Below are 20,907 nucleotides of genomic sequence, written 5' to 3' on the forward strand. Positions count from 1 at the left end.
AGTAACAAACAACACTATTTCATCTCCATAGCACAGTAACAATTGTTGACTGCTCTAGTGCAGGCTCTACAAACTCATGGATCTCTCGTGCTTAAAGAAGAATATAGCTGATTTTTTTGTAGTAAAAGTTCTACGACGAGATTTATTGTAGCTTTTTAAAAAAAATAATAAAAACTGGTTTCATTAAATATATCCTTCTTCCCAAATGGTAAAATGTAACTCCCAGTAGACTCCATAATATTTAGACTCAGCCAAAATAGACCTTAATGAAAGGGAATCAGTTATGGGACTTTTAACTTTGCTATTGAAGCATGAAAAGGGGACAAGCTCATTTTACGTGCATACAATTATACAGCCAAAAGCCTAGAAAAAATGGTAAACCCAGTCTTCTTGCCCTTCCCTCTCATCTCTGTGGCCATTATTATCTGCTGTGACCCCGTCTGATCTCAGGATAAGTAAGGGTGGGCTAGTTCAACCTCTTGGATGGAATAACTGCTGCAGGAAGTGGTACTGGTGATTTATTAAATATTTTTCTTTCAAGTGAATCAGTACAACCAATGCTTCAGAATGACTTTAGTGGACACTGTGCTACTTTGGGCAAAACGTACCACAGGCTCAGATCACGTGTGTTACTTAAATATTCTTTGCCCTTTTTGAGAAGAAAGCTTGCACATCTGAGTGAATTCCAATCCCAGTAATCATAATCAGTTTAAGTTCTCCTGCTGTTTCCATTGAACAGACTATTAGAGTTTCTTTTTGTTTCAGCTCTGTGGTGAATGAAGTAGTTTTACAGCTTTTTGTTATACAGTAGACAATATTTACATTCACTTCTTTCCAGCAATTCTATAAAAGCTTATTTTCTGCTGCTGCAATATTATCTTTCCACCTTTTATGTGGAAAGATTCACAGGTTTATACCTTCTATGTTAAACAGTGGCCTAAAATTGGGAGGTGGGGCAATAGTGCCTGTGCAGCATCTTTATGGATAGATGAATGTCTGAACATTTTTCTTATGTTTGTTTACATTAATATTAAATACGGGGGAGGATTTCTGAGTTGCTTTTTCTACTAAAAAAGCAAGTCCTGTTTACCTCTGGAGTTTTATGGAGGACTGGGGAACTACTGGAGTTATGAAATCACAGGAGACTGAAGCCCTGTCTACATGAACACTTAGTTTGCAGCAAGATAGGATGTAGATCTGCCCTGCACTACCCTAATGCACAGTAAGTGTCCATGTGGACCCTGCTGCCATGCACTAACAGTTTGCTAGTGCAGGGGTTCTCAACCCTCTTTCGTTGAGCCCCCCTCAACATGCTTTAGGAGGAGGAGGAGCACCATGGCTGCCCGCTCCATGGCATTAGTCAGAGGAGCAGCCATCCTGTACTGCTCAGCTCTGGCTTCCCATTTTTGACCTGGGCAGGGGGGTGAGGCCTCGGGAGGGGGCATGGGGGGGAGAAAGAAGAGGTAGAGGGAGCGTTTGGAGCTTCCCCTGGGACTGCCCCACTCTGGTTAAGGCACTACAGTTTGGGGGTGGGTGGGGGAGAGACTCTCCAACTCTGCCCATCGGCTTGGGGCTTGTGCCCCACAGGGTGCCGGGGCTCAGGGCTCACAGATCCTCTGAAACCAACTTGTGGCCCTCAAGGGGGCCATGGACACCTGGTTGAGAACCACGTCCCTAGTGCACTTTAATCTACTCCCAGGAGTAGATCAAAGTGCACTAGCAGAAAAAATGTTTACTTACCTGTTCTGTAACTGTTGTTCTTTGAGATGCAGTTGTACACATGTATTCCACTCAATTATATGCGCAACCAGGATGCTGGAGGCAGAGAGTTTTCTGCAGCAGAACCCATCGAGGCAGTGCTCATACCCTACACATCCTCAGACCCTCTCCCCCAAGACTATGTAAGAATAGCACCACTCAGACCATTCTCAGATGGAGAAACAGGACTCCGATGCAGAGTGGACAGAGGTTGGGTCGTGGAAGACATGTGCAACCACATCTTGAAAACAGTTATAATAAAGGTAAGTAACAGTTTTGTCTTCGAGTGGTTGCACATGTGTACTCCACTCAGGTGAGTGACAAGCAGTACCATTAGGAGGCAGGAATCAGAGTCTATTTAAATAGCGACTATAACACCGATTTTCCAAAGTTTGTATCAGATCTTGCAACTGTAGTGATGGTGTAATGATGAATGAAGGTATGCACAGAGGACCAAATAGCTGCCCTACAAACATCCAGTATGGGTATGCCCTTTAGAAAAGCTAGAGATAGCCTGAGATCTCATTAATGGGCTGACAGTCTCTGTGAAGGAGGGGTATTCACTATCTCATAAGCTGTCATGATACAGGAAGTAATCTGTCAGGAAAATGTTTGTGCTGAAACTGCTTGCTGTCTTACTCTGTCAGCACACAAAACAAAGAGCTGAGGAGACAGCCTAAAAGGCTCAGTCCTCTTCAGACAGAAGGCTAATACTGGCTTTACATATAAAGTATGCAGATGAGCCTCATCCCTATTTGAGAGCGGCTTTCAAGAAAAAACACAGGTAAATATATTAAAAATTTTGGATGTGCTCTCAAAGCTACTTGGATCTTTGATAAACAGCATATATAGAGGTCCTGCTACGAGACCCTGATGCTCACCCACTCTTCTGGCTGACATAATAGGAATGAGGCAGGATGTCTTCTGATATCAAAAGACAAAAGAACAGGTGGCCATAGGCTCAAATGGAGGCCCATTAAAGAAGCTATAGTCTGGGGGCCCAAATGGAAAATCCTGCCTAAATCTGAAATTTGTAGCATCCATCTGCAGAAATGGTTAACACATTTTTATGAAGGGATTAATTCCCTGGAGTTATTTGCTTGTGTGTGTGTTGTATTATGTAGTGGTAATTGAGAATTATGGGTGCTTTTGTAAATCATCTCAAATTGCCTTCACGCATTTCCTGAAAAAGTCCAAGTAATGACTCTTCTTTAATGCGTGTATAATTATACATTTATTTCATCCCATAGTGATTTCATTATAGCAAATTTACTTTAAATATGTTCTCTGCTTGTTGTTTTGTCTATATGTGTAATTTATGATTCGCTTACATAATGTAATGTGATTATTTCATCTGCTATTCCAACAGTAACATCTATTGGGTACTGTCCAGTGCTGCCAGCATCAGCTATTGAATGGGATACAGTTTTCACTGTAATGAAGAATGTCAACAAGATGTCTAGGACACTTGGCCAAGATGATGGTGTTTTGACATTTGATGAGGCTATATATTGTAAGGCTAAAGTGATTCAGTGGAGGTGCCCAGAAGAATTTCAGAAAAAACAATCTTGAGAATGGGTGGTTTCTACATAGCACAGACATTTCTGGCTATAACTGGAAAGAAGTACGAAGAGTGCTCTGGAAGACATCCTCATAGAATTTCAGTTGCATGGTAGCAACACAGCAAGCAGTCTACTTAAAGGCAGTTATACAACCGTGGAATGAAGGCCCACAAGCTTACAATGGAAGCTCTGTCCAGATTGCGGTGGTAGGCATTTTGTAAATGGATACAAGACAATGAGATTGACTGTGATGTAGACCTTACCAACAGCAAGCTCCAAGAATGTTAAATTCCGGTATCGAAAATGGTGCAACAAGTCTCACAGCAGACACTTGCCCAGCTCAGTGATGCCCTCAAGAATGTACTGGATGTAGTACACAGATTCTGCAATTTTGGAACAGCAACTTCCCAAACCTTTGCATTCTGATACGATTACATCAAAATGGTTAACATCTCAATGTGTTTCATTAGAGCAGAAAGTGAAAACAACTGGCACATACATCTTGCAGTGCTTTTAGAGATACTACTACTTTTCACTTTTGACTGTACCAGCTATGCCCGCTGGGTATCTGTGTACATCAGTGATACGAAGTTTCTGCCAGATTAAACCGCCCAAAGTTCATGATCAATCTGTGCAAGGAACTTATGCAGTGGCTCAGTCTACAAATAAATTCAGCAAAGTCTGGATAGACATGGCACTTGAACAAACAGTAAACTGTGATAATAAAGAAAAAAGGGGATATAGTGGGTTTCACTTTGAAACCAGGATCTTAGATGGTTCATCACTGCTCATGAGTGCTTAGCTATCACAACTTCCACAAAGATAACGTATTATATAGTAGACTCAGATGTGTCACAAGGAAAACACAAGGAGGCTGCACCACTTTGCATGCAATGTGATGAAGGAGATGTAAATAAGGGAGTTTGCACCATCACTGAATCCATGACAAACCCATTTGATTTGAATGTGAATTGAGAACATTCACCAACATTGCAAGTGGCATTGTTTGTACCCGCAAAGATTGCTACCAAGCTTGTTACTACAAATGATATAGGAATCAAAGCAATGAAACAGTACGTGGAAGAGATTAAATTCAAATACCACTGGTTTCTTTGAACCACTGCCTAAGCTCAACATCAAAACATTTGCATCTCTAAGCAAGAAGTTCAACCTGAAAGTTAGTAGTGATAAGACAGCGACTATCAATGCAGACAGTTGTTTAGCTGTCTTGTAGTAACTACACAAACAAGAGATACATGAGCATTCTACAGTTCAATATGTTCTAGCACATTTGGATGGTACCCTGAACAAAACTGCAAAGAGTAAGCTATTGCCTGAATTAGAAAGAGTGAGAGTCCATATCAACTGCCAGCATTCAACATGCCCACAACTTGGATAGCAAATGGCAAGTCTGTTATTCAAATGGTCAGGCCAGAAGGTGCAACTAGCTTTGCAGAACTTGCTGACTTGGGTTTCAGAATAGTACACCACCCTCTACAGAGTTATGAGAGCTGCAAAAGAACATATATTGTCTTTACTTATATCATGTCAAAGATTCAATTGAAAGTTTCTGGGCATGCACAGAGGCATCATCACAAAGCAATGAAGTAAAAATCCATGGTCCCAATGGAGAAAATTCATTGGAAACCCCAAGAATAAAGCACATCTGGTAAAATTTTTCTCAGAATCATGATGTGATATGGCAGAAACTGTACTTAGTTTAGATCAGAAAATGAGTATTGCTGGTATATTAAAGGATGGCCTCATTGCTCACATGGTCACTTCAGATGGAGTTGTAGACTATGACAATCTATTCTCATTGGATGAATAAGTAGATATTTGGCTTCTATTTCATGTTGCACATGCTTCACAAGAATACCCTTCTGTAGTGGTGTGTTATTCAGACACTGACATTGCAGTTCTCTGTGTACATTTTATTCACAAGTTGGAAACAACTTCAGAGCTTTGGTTTCATACTGGTGTGAAAAAAACAACACCACATATTTATACCAGCCCACACCATAGCAGCTGAACTTGGCCAACAACAATACAGAATGTTGCCAGTAGTACGCACGCTGACTGGGTGTGATTCAACCTGCTGCTTGGCAAGGGTTGGCAAACTAAAGCCATGGAAGCTTGTCAGAAGAATCCACCCAAATTTAAAAGCCTTGCCAATTTTGGCATTACGGTGGTTACTCCTGCACAGCTGGCATCAGCAGAGCTTCCGATAGCTCTTCTCTATAACCCAAAAGCTAACTCTGTGGGTGCAAATAAAATTGCGATATAAGCTTTTCTGTCACAAACAGGCCCAGAAGGCAGCCTTCCCCCCAGTTTACAATAATCTTCTGCAACATACCAAGCACATAAATTAGCCTTACTGGGAACCATACCAAGGAGGCTCAGCCTGACATCCCTTCCCCAATTAGAAATGGCTGGCATCACAACAATGATGGACACATTTCTCCAACAATTGACTAATGACAGACATCTGTCCCTGATGCAGTCCAGGAGCTCATTACGTGTGTGGAGGGGGGAAGCCAAGTGTGAGCACAACTACTGTTACTCAAGACACAGTATGACAAGCATACAGACTTGACAGAATCCTGATGGTGAGGTTGCTGCCTTGGATTTGAGGGGTGTGTGTACCCCAGAATGTGATCAAACTCATTGCAACCATATTATGCGCGTTCACACACCATGAATTAATAAAATAGAACACCACATAATAAAGGGTTAATTTGAAAGCAGGCTTTTAGAGGCAAGGTCAAAACTAGCTGGCAGTTTCTGCTAATCATAATGGGAGGAGGGGAAAGAAAAGTCAACAACTGAGAAAAAGAAATTAAGTGGATGGAAAACCCTGAATTTGGGTGACTGATACAGAAGTATTATTATGATTAAGATGGTTAGGAATGTGTTGATAAGTAGTTTACTGAAAGTTAGGAAAAGTAATGATTTTAATAGGGGTCACTAAGATGTATAAAGAAAAGGAGTACTTGTGGCACCTTAGAGACTAAACAAATTTATTTGAGCATAAACTTTCGTGAGCTACAGCTCACTTCATCGGATGCATTCAGTGGAAAATGAAAATTCCACTGAATGCATCGATGAAGTGATCTGTAGCTCATGAAAGCTTATGCTCAAATAAATTTATTAGTCTCTAAGGTGCCACAAGTACTCCTTTTCTTTTTGCGAATACAGACTAACACGGCTGCTACTCTTTAAGATGTATAAGTTAGTTATAAAAGATGAGCTAAGACAGTGTATTCTGGAGCAGTCCACCTGAAGCCACCTTGAGAGATGTTTTTCCTGATGGCTTTTCTCCCTGGCAGGTGAACAACTGGCCACTGCAAACATGCTGTTAATTACTCAATACTGTTCCAATCTAATAAACTCCAGTTTTAGATAGAGCACGCTTACTTACATTAATCTTTCATCATATGGAATTGCTGTGTTCCCACTGATTTATTCCTGACACTGCCTGGAGTGAAACGGTGAAGTTACCCCTGCTGTTGCAGGTGGACTGGACTTAGCACTCTAGGTGGAGTCGCCAGAGCCAACAATGGCTCTAGGGAGGACGAGTGGCCCAGCACGGGTCTCATTGCATTAGTCACTCCCCACTTAATCATAGAATCATAGAATATCAGGGTTGGAAGGGACCTCAGGAGGTCATCTAGTCCAACCCCCTGCTCAAAAGCAGGACCCATCCCCAATTAAATCATCCCAGCCAGGGCTTTGTCAAGCCTGACCTTAAAAACTTCTAAGGAAGGAGATTCCACCACCTCCCTAGGCAACGCATTCCAGTGTTTCACCACCCTCCTAGTGAAAAAGTTTTTCCTAATATCCAACCTAAACCTCCCCCACTGCAACTTGAGACCATTACTCCTTGTCCTGTCCTTGTCCTTGTCTGGGACTCACTTGTCCCTCTTTGGAACTGGAGAGCGCCCTCTCTTGGTGCGCGGTTTCTAATGCTTCTTCCTCGGCACCAGGGATGGAGAATGGTGCCGGTGGAGTCCTTTGCAGGGAAGCTGAAGTGCTCAGTGCTGATTTGGATCAGCTTGGCGCCTAGGCCAGTCTGAGGGCTGCCTCCATACAAATGTGTCTATATTTCTGAATATGTGGGCTGAAGCTCCTGAAGATCTGGCACTTCTCCTTAATGTGAGTTTCCCTGAGGCACTTTAGACTGCTAGAATGCGGGTCACTCTCTAGCATGGGCTTGCGGCAGGAGGCACACGGCTTGAAGCTCGGGGACTGGGGCATGACCAGGCCCTGGTATGAAAATCTGTCAACAACAGGGACCACTATTCACCCTATATACACTAACACTTACTAAGAACTATATAAACTAACTGCAAAAACTATTATAAAGTCCAAGGGAAAGAAGTCTTGCAAGAGCAAGAGGGATCATTCCAAGTAACCGTCACAGGCAGTAAGGGTGTGGAGTTGGCGGCACCCCTTATACCGACGCATCTGCATGTGACTCCAGGGGCAACTAGAGCCAGTCCTACGGATACCCCTAAGGGAAAAATCTTCAGCAACCGCGCACGTGGCACGCATGCACCCCGAGCACGGAATGGATACGAGCAAGAACTCAAAGAAGAAAAAGTGCATCTAGTAGACTGCTCTCTACTATTAAGCAATATTTCCTGAACTGCCACTGAGCAGTCTCTCTGTTTGATCTAACTACTCAACAGTCACACCATGAGGTACAGACTGTTTGGATCTGGGTGCAATGTAGGTCTAGGATGCTGGTACAGTAGGCCTGGAAGAATAGACAGAGATGACATGGAGTTTGAATTGAGAAACTGTGAAGATCAGAGATCCAGCACTGTCTTGACCAAGATAGCATTATGAGAATTATTGTCCAAGTAAAACAAGACCAGGCCAGGATAACCTGTGGGATAAGCAGAATGGGGGCAATGCATACATGAAGCTCAGTCCCCATGTTGAGAGAAAGGTTTGGGTTAGCAAACCTGTACTCTGGCTCACTCAGAATGGAACCGAACCGATGGCACTTCTTGTCTTTTGTTGTGAATAGGTCAAATGCTGAAATACCCCAGACCTGAAAGTTGGTTCGGAGCACACTATTCTTCAGGGACCACTTGTGATTTTGGGAAAGTCTCCTGGTGAGGTGATTGGCCAACTAATTCTGGGAACTTGGTAAGTGTGTGGAAATGGGAGCAACCCCTTCATTGATGCAAAAGTCCCGTAGATTTATCACCTCTAGACAAAGCTGATCAGATCATGCTGTCCCAGTCTGTTTAGGTAGTACACTGTGGCTGTATATTTGGTCAGCTTCTAGATCAACAAGCTCTTTACATGAGGCAGAAAAGCACAGCAAGCCCTCTGAATCGTGCAGAATTTGCGGACACAGATAGAGCAGGAGGCAATTCTCCATATTAACTCTTAGGTTTGTAACCCTTCTAGATAAGCACCCTGCCCTATCAGGAGGAAAGCATCAGTAACAATTGAAGGGGGCAAGAAAAGGGTACGCCCTTGCATGTGTTCTTCTGACCCATCCACCACTCTGGAGGCTATAGGACTGCAGGACAAACCCGTACCAGTGTTCTAAGGGATGTCTTTTCAGTTGATACACTGAGTTCAGCCACGCTCGAAGGATGCACAGGAGAAGCAAGGCATGTTGGGTCACACAAGTACATGTGGCAATATGGCCTAAAAGCCTTAGTCATCATTAGATTGTGACGGTGGGGTCTGACTTAAGAGATAAGTACAACTAGTGAATGGTCTGAGATTTCTCTAGAGAGAGAAAAGCCATCAAATTTGCAGAATGGAGTAGGGCCCCGTGACACTGGCAGATCAGGTGTCCTCTCATGCCAAGGTCCCTATGTTTCAATTGAACACTGACAAATACATAGCTGGAATCAGTCTGGCTCACTTATGTGTTAGCATTGGTAAAACAGGTATTAAGATTGTAAGCATGCATTTGGTATTCAGAGTTTATTGAATACTTGCAAGTAGCTATGTGAATTAATCTCATTTAGAACATCTATAGCCTATATTGTAAAGGTAATATTTGAGCAGTTGTATTGTGAGTTGGGAAATCACCAGACAGGAGAGACACATTAATTAGTGTGAAGAGCTGATCTTCAACAGAAGGTATCACACCCTTCCCCAAAGGAAAAGTCCATCGATACCAGATTGTGGGACGTTGCAACTGGAATTTCCGTATGTACTGTCAATAAGAGGACAAAAGACTTTTGTTGTTCTTCTCTCCTCCCTGTGACAATGAGTCATGCAAGCGGATTCCTCCCATCGGCTGAGTTTGCAGCTCAGACCACATGGCAGGAGGGGCTCAAAATCCCAAGAGAAGGAACTAGGTATCTCTATGCTGTTTGGACTTGGGGGGAGCATTGGCAGCAAGGTGTATCTAGGCATAGCAAGAGATCCCCAGCTGCTTAGCCTGAGTTAGCCCTAAAGCTCAAATAGAGCTTGCTGATTACAGAAGCCTATATTGCCTTTTAAAATTGAAGAGTAATTCATGCATGTGACTGTTTGCTTGCTTTAACCTTGTAATTTCCTTTTAATATTTCATGAATCTTTATATACTTTATTATAGAATTGGCTGTAAGTGTTGTCTTTGGTGTTAGATCTAAGGTGAAACTGACCTGTGGTAAGTGAGTAGTGCTTTGGGACTGTGAGTAATCTGAATAGAGTGGTGATTCTTGGTGTAAGGGCTGGGTGGCGAGATAGGTCAGAGTACCCAAGGGAATTGTCTGTGATTCCATGTTAGGGTCAGTATAATACTTGAGATGTTTCTACTTGATATTGGTTGGTGAAATTTAAGTTGGAACTCTTAGCCTATTTGGGGTTTGTGCCCTGGTTCCTAACAGTCTGCCCTGAGGTTGGTACTCATGTTCTTCTACCACGGCAGACAGTGTTACAGCCCCAATTAATTCAAATTTTCCACGTCAGGACTAATGTAGATGGTCTCCTGTTCAGCAAGAGTTCAGGTCTGATGTTCAGACCTGCCTTGTCCTAACCAATCATTCAGAAGGCATGAATTCTCTTTCTCCTCAAGTAGGTCACCACTACTGCCATGCACTTGGGTATACATGCAGGGCCTACAGCAGGTTAAAAGGGAAGTATTGTGTATTGACAGTGTTGGCCCACTATTACAAGTCTTAAAAACATTCTGTGACTTGGCAGTACTGCCACATGTATGTAAGCAGCCTGAAGATAAGATCAAAGGCAGCAAACCAGTTATTGTGGTCAAGGGAAAGAATGACTGACATTAGGGAACTATGTGAAATCTTACATGCCTAAAGAACTTGCTGAGATTTCAAGGTTCAGTATGTGTGTCAGACCTCCCCCTTTGCATGTGGAGAAAGTACTGAGAATAAAACCCCTTTCCCTGATGTTAAAGGGGAATTTCCTCTATGGCCCTTAGAGCTAACAGTCTGAATTTCTTGAAGGAGCACTGACTTGTGAGATGGGTCCCTGGAAAGCGATGGGATTGGTGAGAAAGCAAAGTGGACAGGAATTGGATAGAATAGCCTAGTGCATAGTGCTTAGGGCCCATTTGTCCATTGTTCTAGATTTCCAAGCATGAGGAAATGGGATAATCTGTCCCCAAACAGTGTGGGGGAAATGGCAGAAAGATCACTGAGTATTGCTGTCCTTGAAAGAGAAGTCATATGGGTTCCTTCCTAGTAACTGACTGAAGATGAGCTGGCTGTGTCGAGCTGGGAGTTGGTATGGTGGCTCTTTGTAATACTGATGTTAGTATTGACACCCACAGCAACATTACCAACAGCTTTTGAAGGCTGGGGCACAGACCACTAATGAATGAAGAGTAGCAGGAGAGTCTTTAAATGAATGTAAAGTTTCATCAGTTTTGTCTGAAAACAAAAATAGATGATCAAATGGGGAGGTCCTCTATAGCTTGCTGGATATCGGAAGCAATGCCCGAGTTCTGTAACCACGAGGCTCACCTCATTGTTATTGCAAAGGCTATCATTCTAGAAGAAGCTGCAGTCATTCCAGTCTGTGCTTGCTATGACATCTTGGTGACCACGCAACCTTCTTCAGGAAAGCCTTAAATTCTTCCCTTGCATCTTCTGGTAGTTTGTCAGTAAATATGGACCTTGTATCCCAGTTTACAAAGTCATATTTAGCTAACACTACCTGCTGGTTCACTATATAGATTTGTAGAGGAGGTGGAATAAATTTGTCTCCCAAGTAAATCAAGCCTCTTGGGCTCTTTTTCTTTGAGAGCTGAGTTAAATCTCCCTTGACACGATCTTTCACTGGTGCACCCATAACTACTGGAGTTTGGGGCAGGATGGGGAATAAAAGCACTCAAAGACTGGTATCTTAACAAGGCATTGTTTGTACGCTTAGCTGTAGGAGCTAAGGAAGCCAATGTGGGCTGCAAGGTCTTTGCCAGCTCTAGAAGAGTCTCATTAATTGGATGGGCTACCCTTCCAGGGGCAGCCATTTGTAGAATATCGAAAAGCCTGTGACTTCTCTCGAATAAGCTCAGCTTATATGCCCAAAGCTGCAATAATTCTTCTCAGCAACTCCTGAAAGTTGAATCAGAAAAGAAGAGTCCAGGGGTGTCATAAATATAAAGGGAAGGGTAAACCCCTTTGAAATCCCTCCTGGCTAGGGGAAAGCTCCTCTCACCTGTAAAGGGTTAAGAAGCTAAAGGTAACCTCGCTGGCACCTGACCAAAATGACCAATGAGGAGACAAGATACTTTCAAAAGCTGGGAGGAGGGAGAGAAACAAAGGGTCTGTGTGTCTGTCTATAGTCGGTCTTTGCCGGAGATAGACCAGGAATGGAGTCTTAGAACTTTTAGTAAGTAATCTAGCTAGGTATGTGTTAGATTATGATTTCTTTAAATGGCTGAGAAAAGGATTGTGCTGAATAGAATAACTATTTCTGTCTATCTTTTTTGTAACTTAAGGTTTTGCCTAGAGGGGTTCTCTATGTTTTTTAATCTAATTACCCTGTAAGATATCTACCATCCTGATTTTACAGGGGGGATTTCTTTATTTCTATTTACTTCTATTTTTATTAAAAGTCTTCTTGTAAGAAACTGAATGCTTTTTCATTGTTTTCAGATCCAAGGGTTTGGGTCTGTGGTCACCTATGCAAATTGGTGAGGCTTTTTATCCAACATTTCCCAGGAAAGGGGGGGTGCAAGTGTTGGGAGGATTGTTCATTGTTCTTAAGATCCAAGGGTCTGGGTCTGTAGTCACCTAGGCAAATTGGTGAGGCTTTTTACTAAACCTTGTCCAGGAAGTGGGGTGCAAGGTTTTGGGAAGTATTTTGGGGGGAAAGACGCGTCCAAACAGCTCTTCCCCAGTAACCAGTATTAGTTTGGTGGTGGTAGTGGCCAGTCCAAGGACAACGGGTGGAATATTTTGTACCTTGGGGAAGTTTTGACCTAAGCTGGTAAAGATAAGCTTAGGAGGTTTTTCATGCATGTCCCCACATCTGTACCCTAGAGTTCAGAGTGGGGGAGGAACCTTGACAAGGGGTCATTGAGTCAATGGGCAAGGAGGAAGACAGGTTAACAAGAAATGACAGATCCTCCTGTGATGGGAAACAAACAGGAAACAGTTCCTCTCGTAGTATTGGCTGCTCAGGGGAAACAGTGTCTCTGCATGTTTCCAACCTAGATAGCTCTGGAAGCTGCTCTGCCAGATGCTCGGCAACCTTCCCCTAGATGGAGCCACTGATAAAGATCTGGGGGGGGGGATCACAAAGCACCCCAAGAGGCCAAAAAAGGCTACTGAGGGTCAGCAAAAAGACATGGGCAGCCAGTAATTACTAGGCCCTGAGGATCTCTCTCTGATGAATGATTGGTCCCACTCCCAGAACCATTGAGGCCCTTCAGAGGCTGCCTAGACAACTTGCTAGACTCACTGCACCAAGGACGGGATGGTAAATTACCAGAATATTCCAAGACAGACTCCAAAGAGCTGCCTGAGTAGTCAGTGGTCATTGGAGGTTCAAAGACTGATGGGGCCACTAGGCAACCTGACTTATCTGTGGCCCATTATAAAGAGACCAACATCGGTACCTAAGTAAGGTAGTCTATACTGCAGTGGCACCCTGAAACGGCAAAGGTATGGCATCATGAATCTGTGCTGAGAAAGACCTTGTAGTTGGTGCCACAATATCAACTGTAAATCAGTACTCAACTCTGACGATCATTCTTGTATCAGGGCTGAAGAATGTACTGGTGCTGACATGCTGTGTACCGCTGCCAAAGAGAGTACAAAGATGCTGAGTCCCCGCCATATTTATTAGCTTGTACAGATACTAGTACTGCTAACAGTCTCTGCACAGAAGCTGAGACAACAAAAGCAATTGCAGTGCAATAGATTCCTGCTTCACAGGAGAGTCTGGAATGGAGATGCATAACAAATCCTTTGCTGCCTCATAAGCTTGCAAAGTTGTCAGTACTGAAACAGCATCCAGAGACTTAATGGCTGTCCTGCTGATGGTACCGGAGTTGACGGCATGGTACAGATATCCATGATATCAGGGAGACATGGGTCAATGGCCCAGCTCCACCATGAGAACCTAAAGAGTTCCAGTGATGTTCTGAGTCCTTTTTGAATAGGATATTTCTTCAACTTCAAGGGATTCTTATCTGTCATGTCCCCTCTTTTCGGTAGGCCCCGGAGCAAAAGGCTGACCCTTCTTTCTCCGTGAAGAATATTCTCCAAGTCCAGAGGTCTGTCAAGACAACCACAGCGGCAGTCTGCACAAGGGTGGCAGGGTGTTTACTCAAGGGCCTTGGGACTGAGGCAGTCCTCATCACATGCTCCATGAGGTGCTGAACAGGCACGTCTCTGGAAATATGCGTTCTTTTCTTGAGCAAACGGCAGATATTGCACCCCTCCTAATGTGTCCCTTGCCAAGGCACAAAAGGGAGTGTGTGGGGTGATCACTATTTGGAATCACTGGGTGAGCACACGATTGGAATGTGCAACCACTCGAAGAACTTCTTTTAGTGAGCAGCAGTTTCTACATGCACACAGTGCATAGCAGGCTACTGCGGGGTAGATTTACATCCCAGTTTGCCACGATTAAGTGTTCATTGAGACAAGCCCTGAAAGGTGGTGTGACGGGGCAAGGCCAGATGGCTATAGAAAAGTAGTGGGAGATAGATATATTGGCCCCAGACTAAATAAATCCCTGGTACCAGGGTAAGTAAATGCCAGCTCCTCTAGGTCAATTACGACACCTGGGGCCAATTAAGATCTTTCCAGAAGGCAGGGAGGATAGCTAGGTTGATTGGGAAACCTAAAGCCAATTAGGGGCTGGGTGAAACTAGTTAAAAGCTTCCAGTTAGTCAGTTGGGCGCGTGTCAGGAGCTGTAGGAGGAAGCTGCACTGTTGGAGGAATTGAGCAAAGAGCAGTACAAACCATTTCAGGCACAAGGAAGAAGGCCCTGAGGTAACGGTGAAGTAGATATTGAGGAAGCGGGGGCTGCTGTGGGGAAGTGGCCCAGGGAATTCTACATGTCCTATTTCCAAAAAGTCAGCTACCATAGCTGCTACTATTAGGGTCCCTGGGCTGGGACTCAGAGTAGAGGGTGAGCCTGGGCTCCCTCCCTCCCCTATTAATCACTGAGACTGGGAGATAACAGAGACTGTGTGAGGGAGGGTTGCTTCTCCTCACCTCCCTTGCTGGCTTATGATGAAAATAGCTCAGCAGGCTGTGACCCTTGCCTCTAGAGAGAGAAGAGCTACGTGGAGGGTCACAGTGAGCCTCTGAGGCTAGCAAAATCCGCCAGGAAACGCAGGACCCACGGAGACAAGGACAGAGCTTTGTCACAGTGGATAATGGGAAAGGGAAGGGATTTTAAGTCAACGTTAAGCATTTTGTTTTTTGTCTAACATTTATATTATTCCACTGTCTAAACACATAGTTGAGGGGGAAAACCATCTTTGAAGGGGTAGACATGTTAAATCTTTAATAAATAAGGTACAAGAAAACTCACAATACACACTTTGAAATCTTGAAGTCTTCCAACAAAACCACAGAAGACCAAACTTGGTACTCCTTTCTTTATACATCAGAAAGCAACAATAGAAGTGAAACTCCCTCCCTCCGCCCATCCACGTATTTTTTCTTCTTAGGGCAGCTCACTTAAAAAACAAAAACCCCTGCAGTTTAACTTACCAATAGAGGATTGTACGATCCATATGCACCAAAAGTATCCTTATTTCTCTGATATAGAGATTGTGACATTAGTCTTTCCAGCATGGATACATTTAATCCGTAAGCCATTGCAAGTCTAGATTTAATTACTGGTCCTAATTGCATTGGATCTCCAGCGAGCACTATCTGCAGAAGAAGTAAAAACCCTCTTCTGTATTAGAACTGACACAAAGTTAGATGAATACATTTTTTTAAAAAAACTAAGGATTAAAAAAATCAACTGCTGTTACAATACTGTAGACATTCTTTCTCAAATGGCTAACACTATTCAGTGTGTGGAGGGAAGGTGCAAAGTAATGATTAACTTGATGGCTGACTTTATTGCACAAATCTACAAGAATTTTATTCTTTTAAAGATAAAATATGATACAATTATTTGCACCTGAAAAAAAACAAAAAAAACCCCAAAAACACAGTTACCCACCTTTTTCGTAACTGTTGTTCGAGATGAGTTGCTCATATCCATTCCATTCTAGGTGTGCATGTGCCCATGTGTGTGGTCATTAGTTTTGCCTTAGCAGTATCTGAAGGGCCAGCTGTGGCGCCCCCTGGAGTGCCATGCTCAGGCGTTCGTATATCAGGCGCCACTGGCCCTACGCTCTCTCTGTTCCTTCTTGCCGACAACTCCAACAGAGGGGCAGGGGTAATGGAATGGACATAAGCAACACATCTCGAATATTTACGAAAAAGGTGGGTAACTGTTTTTTCTTCAAGTGCTTGCTCATGTCGATTCAATTCTAGATGACTTACAAGCAGTTATCAAAGGAGATGGGCTCAGAGTTCGTGGTCTTGTAGCTTACAGCACTGCTCTGCCAAAGCCAGCATCATCTCAAGTTTGCTGGGTAAGGGCAAAATGAGAAACGTTTGAACAGACGAGCAGGTAGCGGCCCTACACATCTCTTGGATTGCTACCTGTCTCAGGAAGGCCACTGACGATGCTTGTGTCCTAGTCGAGTGTGCCATCACGACTGCCAGCGGAGGCACTTTCACCAGATCACAGCAGTAGCGGATACAGGCTGTGATCCAGGACGAAATTCTCTGAGCAGACACTGGGCGACCTTTCGTTCTGCCACTGCAACAGTGTTGACTTACAGAACGGCCCTGTTCTATCTATGCAGAAGGCCTGCACCCTCCAGACATCCAGGGTATGTAGTCTACTCTCATCTGACACATGAGGTTTTGGAAAGAAGATGGGCAAGTACATCTCCTGGCCAGTATGAAACTGGGAAATAACTTTGGGCAGAAACGCTGAGTGCAGTCACAGCTGGATCTTATCCTTGTAGAAGACCATATAGGGAGGCTCAGAAGTAAGCACCCTGAACTCGGACACCCTGGGGGCTGACATTATCGTGACCAGGAACGAGACCTTCCAGAAGAGAGCAGGAAGTCAGAGTCTCAAATGGAGACCCCATGAGCCTCAACAGCATGAGATTCAGGTCCAGGGGAGTGGGAGAATGGGGTCTCAAACATGCGGGTAGAGACACTCCAGACCTTTCAAAAACTGTACTACCATGTCATGAATGAAGATCAACCTGCCTTGAAACAGAGGATGGAAAGTCGAGAAAGCGACCAGGTGGACCTTGACCAATGACAGGGACAAATGTTGGAGTTTGAGGTGCAGCAGATAATCCAGAATCTCCTGCAGCAGGGCCTGCTTGACCCAAATACACCCATTCTGAGGCCCAACACGTGAATCTTTCCATTTGGCCAGGTAAGTCGCTCTTGTGGAGGGTTTCCTGCTACCCTGCAAGACCAGCTGGACACGGGTCAAGCATGCCTATTCTTCCATGCTTAGCCATGTAGTAGCCAAGCCATAAAGTGCAGCGCCACCAGGTTCAGATGCAAAAGGCTGCTGTGGTTCTGTCACAGCAGATCCGGCCAGAGAGGCAGCTGCAGTGGGGAGGTTACCAAAAGGCTCAGTAACTTGCCTAACCAGTGCTGGGCGAGGCCACGTGGGGGATATTAGGATAACCTTTGCCTTGTCTTGCCTGATCTTCACAAGGACTCTGTGAATCAGTGGCACTAGTGGGAAGGCATACATCAGCGCTCCCAACCACAGAATGAGAAAGATGTCTGGCAGGGAGCCCGTCAGTTTCCCAGACTGAACAGAACACGTGTCATTTTCTGTTCTGCCTGGACACGAACAGGCCCACCTGGGAAGTCCCCCACCTCTGGAAGATTATGCTAACCACCTCCGGATGGAGCAACTACTTGTGGTGAGAGGAGACAGTCCTGCTGAGGTGATCTGCCAGGACGTTCCTGGTTCCAGGCAGGTATGTGGCTATCAGATGAATGGCATGACACACACAAAAATCCCAAAGGTGGAGATCTTTTTGATAAAGAGTCAAAGACATGGCAGCGCCCTGCCTGATGATGTAACACATCGCAGCAGTGTTGTCTGTCAGGACCTGCACCACCTTGTCCTTCAGGTGGGGCAAGAATGCCTGGCAGGCCAGGCAAACCGCTCTGAGCTCCCTGATGTTTATATGGAGGGCCAGATCATCCCACAACCAGTGACCCTGTGTGCTCAGCTCGCCTAGGTGGGCTCCCCAGCCCAGGTCTGAAGCACTGGAGACCAGGGTCAGCTACGGGGATGGGGTCACAAAGGGGACTCCCTCCAACATAGATTCGGGGTCCAACCACCAACCCAGGGAAGGCCTGATGTGGTATGGTACCCTGACTACCCTGTCCAGGTCACGTCTGTCAGGAATGTAGACCAACGCCAGCCGTGCTTGCAGGCTCCAGAGATGGAGCAGAGGATGGCTGACCACGTATGTACACGCGGCCCAACAGCCACAGGCGTGAGCCATGGTGAGCGGGTGGTTCTTTACATGGGAGATCAAGTCTGACATGGCCTGAAAACATGCTTACGGAAGGAAGGCTCTGGCTCACATGGAGTCAAGAACCGCCCCAATGAACTCTCTTTGTTGGACTGGCCTTAAAATGGATTTTTTCTTGTTTATTAACAGGCCCAGGTTGTGGCAAGTGGAATGCACCAGATTGAGGATCCTCTGCACTTGCTCCTGAGACCTGCTCTTGATGAGCCAGTTGTTGAGATATGGAAAGACCTGGACCCCTCGGCATCTCAGCTAAGCAGCCACGGCGCCATATATTATATGAACACCCTGTGGGCCGATGAGAGGCCAAAGGGTAGCACTGTGAATTAAAAATGGAGCCTACCCACTATGAAGTGGAGGAAGCATCTGTGACCTGGGAAGGGATGATTGTGGCCAGGGAGACCATGTGAAACTTCAACTTTTTGAAAAGGAGTACTTGTGGCACCTTAGAGACTAACCAATTTATTTGAGCATAAGCTTTCGTGAGCTACAGCTCACTTCATCGGATGCATATTGTGGAAAATACAGAAGATGTTTGTTTTTATACACACAAATCATGAAAAAATGGGTGTTTATCACTACAAAAGGTTTTCTCTCCCCCCCCCACTCTCCTGCTAGTAATAGCTTATGTAAAGTGATCACTCACCTTACAATGTATATGATAATCAAGGTGGGCCATTTCCAGCACAAATCTAGGGTTTAACAAGAACGTCTGAGGAACGGGGGGGGGGGGGGGGGAGGGAGGAATAAACAAGGGGAAATAGGCTTGAATAGAGACTGGGAATGGTTGAGTCATTATAAAAAGTAACCTAAGTTAATTGTATCCAATTTGCAAATGAATTCCAAGTCAGTCTCTCGCTGGAGTCTGGATTTGAAGTTTTTCTGTTGTAATATCACAACTTTCATGTATGTAATCGCGTGATCAACCTTCAGGATAGGTTGCAGATCCTTGATAATGCGTTGGAGGGGTTTTAGTTGGGGGCTGAAGGTGACGGCTAGTGGCGTTCTGTTATTTTCTTTGTTAGGCCTGTCCTGTAGTAGGTGACTTCTGGGAACTCTTCTGGCTCTATCGATCTGTTTCTTCACTTCAGCAGGTGGGTACTGTAGTTGTAAGAATGCTTGAGAGAGATCTTGTAGGTGTTTGTCTCTGTCTGAGGGGTTGGAGCAAATGCGGTTGTATCGCAGAGCTTGGCTGTAGACAATGGATAGCGTGGTGTGGTCAGGGTGAAAGCTGGAGGCATGTAGGTAGGAATAGCGGTCAGTAGGTTTCCGGTATAGGGTGGTGTTTATGTGACCATCGTTTATTAGCACTGTAGTGTCCAGGAAGTGGATCTCTTGTGTGGACTCGACCAGGCTGAGGTTGATAGTGGGATGGAAACTGGTGAAATCATGGTGGAACTCCTCAAGAGCTTCTTTTCCATGGGTCCAGATGATGAAGATGTCACCAATATAGCGCAAGTAGTGTAGGGGCGTTAGGGGATGAGAGCTGAGGAAGCGTTGTTCTAAGTCAGCCATAAAAATGTTGGCATACTGTGGGGCCATGCGGGTACCCATAGCAGTGCCACTGATTTGAAGGTATACATTGTCCCCAAATGTGAAATAGTTATGGGTAAGGACAAAGTCACAAAGTTCAGCCACCAGGTTAGCTGTGACATTATCGGGGATAGTGTTCTTGACGGCTTGTAGTCCATCTTTGTGTGGAATGTTGGTGTAAAGGGCTTCTACATCCATAGTGGCCAGGATGGTGTTTTCAGGAAGATCACTGATGGATTGTAGTTTCCCCAGGAAGTCAGTGGTGTCTCGAAGGTAGCTGGGAGTGCTGGTAGCGTAGGGCCTGAGGAGGGAGTCTACATAGCCAGACAATCCTGCTGTCAGGGTGCCAATGCCTGAGATGATGGGGCGCCCAGGATTTCCAGGTTTATGGATCTTGGGTAGTAGATAGAATATCCCAGGTCGGGGTTCCAGGGGTATGTCTGTGCGGATTTGATCTTGTGCTTTTTTAGGGAGTTTCTTGAGCAAATGCTGTAGTTTCTTTTGGTAACTCTCAGAGGGATCAGAGGGTAATGGCTTGTAGAAAGTGGTGTTGGAGAGCTGCCGAGCAGCCTCTTGTTCATATTCCGACCTATTCATGATGACAACAGCACCTCCTTTGTCAGCCTTTTTGATTATGATGTCAGAGTTGTTTCTGAGGCTGTGGATGGCATTGTGTTCCACATGGCTGAGGTTGTGGGGCTGCTTTTCCACAATTTCAGCCCATGCACGTTGGCGGAAGCACTCTATGTAGAAGTCCAGTCTGCTGTCTCGACCTTCAGGAGGAGCCCACCTAGAATCCTTCTTTTTGTAGTGTTGGTAGGGAGGTCTCTGTGGATTAGTATGTTGTTCAGAGGTGTGTTGGAAATATTCCTTGAGTCGGAGACGTCGAAAATAGGATTCTAGGTCACCACAGAACTGTATCATGTTTGTGGGGGTGGAGGGGCAGAAGGAGAGGCCCCGAGACAGGACAGCTGCTTCTGCTGGGCTAAGAGTATAGTTCGATAGATTAACAAAAT

The 20,907-nt window shown here is 44.8% G+C and overlaps 2 protein-coding genes across 3 annotated transcripts in view; one reads left to right on the forward strand and one right to left on the reverse strand.

Annotated features, from left to right (window-relative positions):
- LOC125630644 (transcriptional regulator QRICH1-like) overlaps positions 1–6,323 on the forward strand; it is a 65,591-nt gene extending 59,268 nt beyond the window's left edge. Inside the window, exon 9 of the mRNA XM_048836847.2 lies at positions 3,128–6,323. Within this exon, the coding sequence (XP_048692804.2) occupies positions 3,128–3,173 (46 nt within the window). The 3' untranslated portion in view covers positions 3,174–6,323. The remainder of the gene's footprint in view (positions 1–3,127) is intronic.
- Positions 1–20,907, reverse strand: part of MOV10L1 (Mov10 like RNA helicase 1) — an 84,422-nt gene that overhangs the window by 10,729 nt on the left and 52,786 nt on the right. For both annotated transcript variants that reach the window (XM_075124471.1, XM_048836842.2), the window contains exon 21: positions 15,483–15,647. In XM_075124471.1, coding sequence (XP_074980572.1) covers positions 15,483–15,647 — 165 coding nt within the window. The remainder of the gene's footprint in view (positions 1–15,482; positions 15,648–20,907) is intronic.

This window comes from Caretta caretta, chromosome 1, assembly GCF_965140235.1.
Source record: "Caretta caretta isolate rCarCar2 chromosome 1, rCarCar1.hap1, whole genome shotgun sequence".
NCBI lineage: Eukaryota > Metazoa > Chordata > Testudines > Cheloniidae > Caretta > Caretta caretta.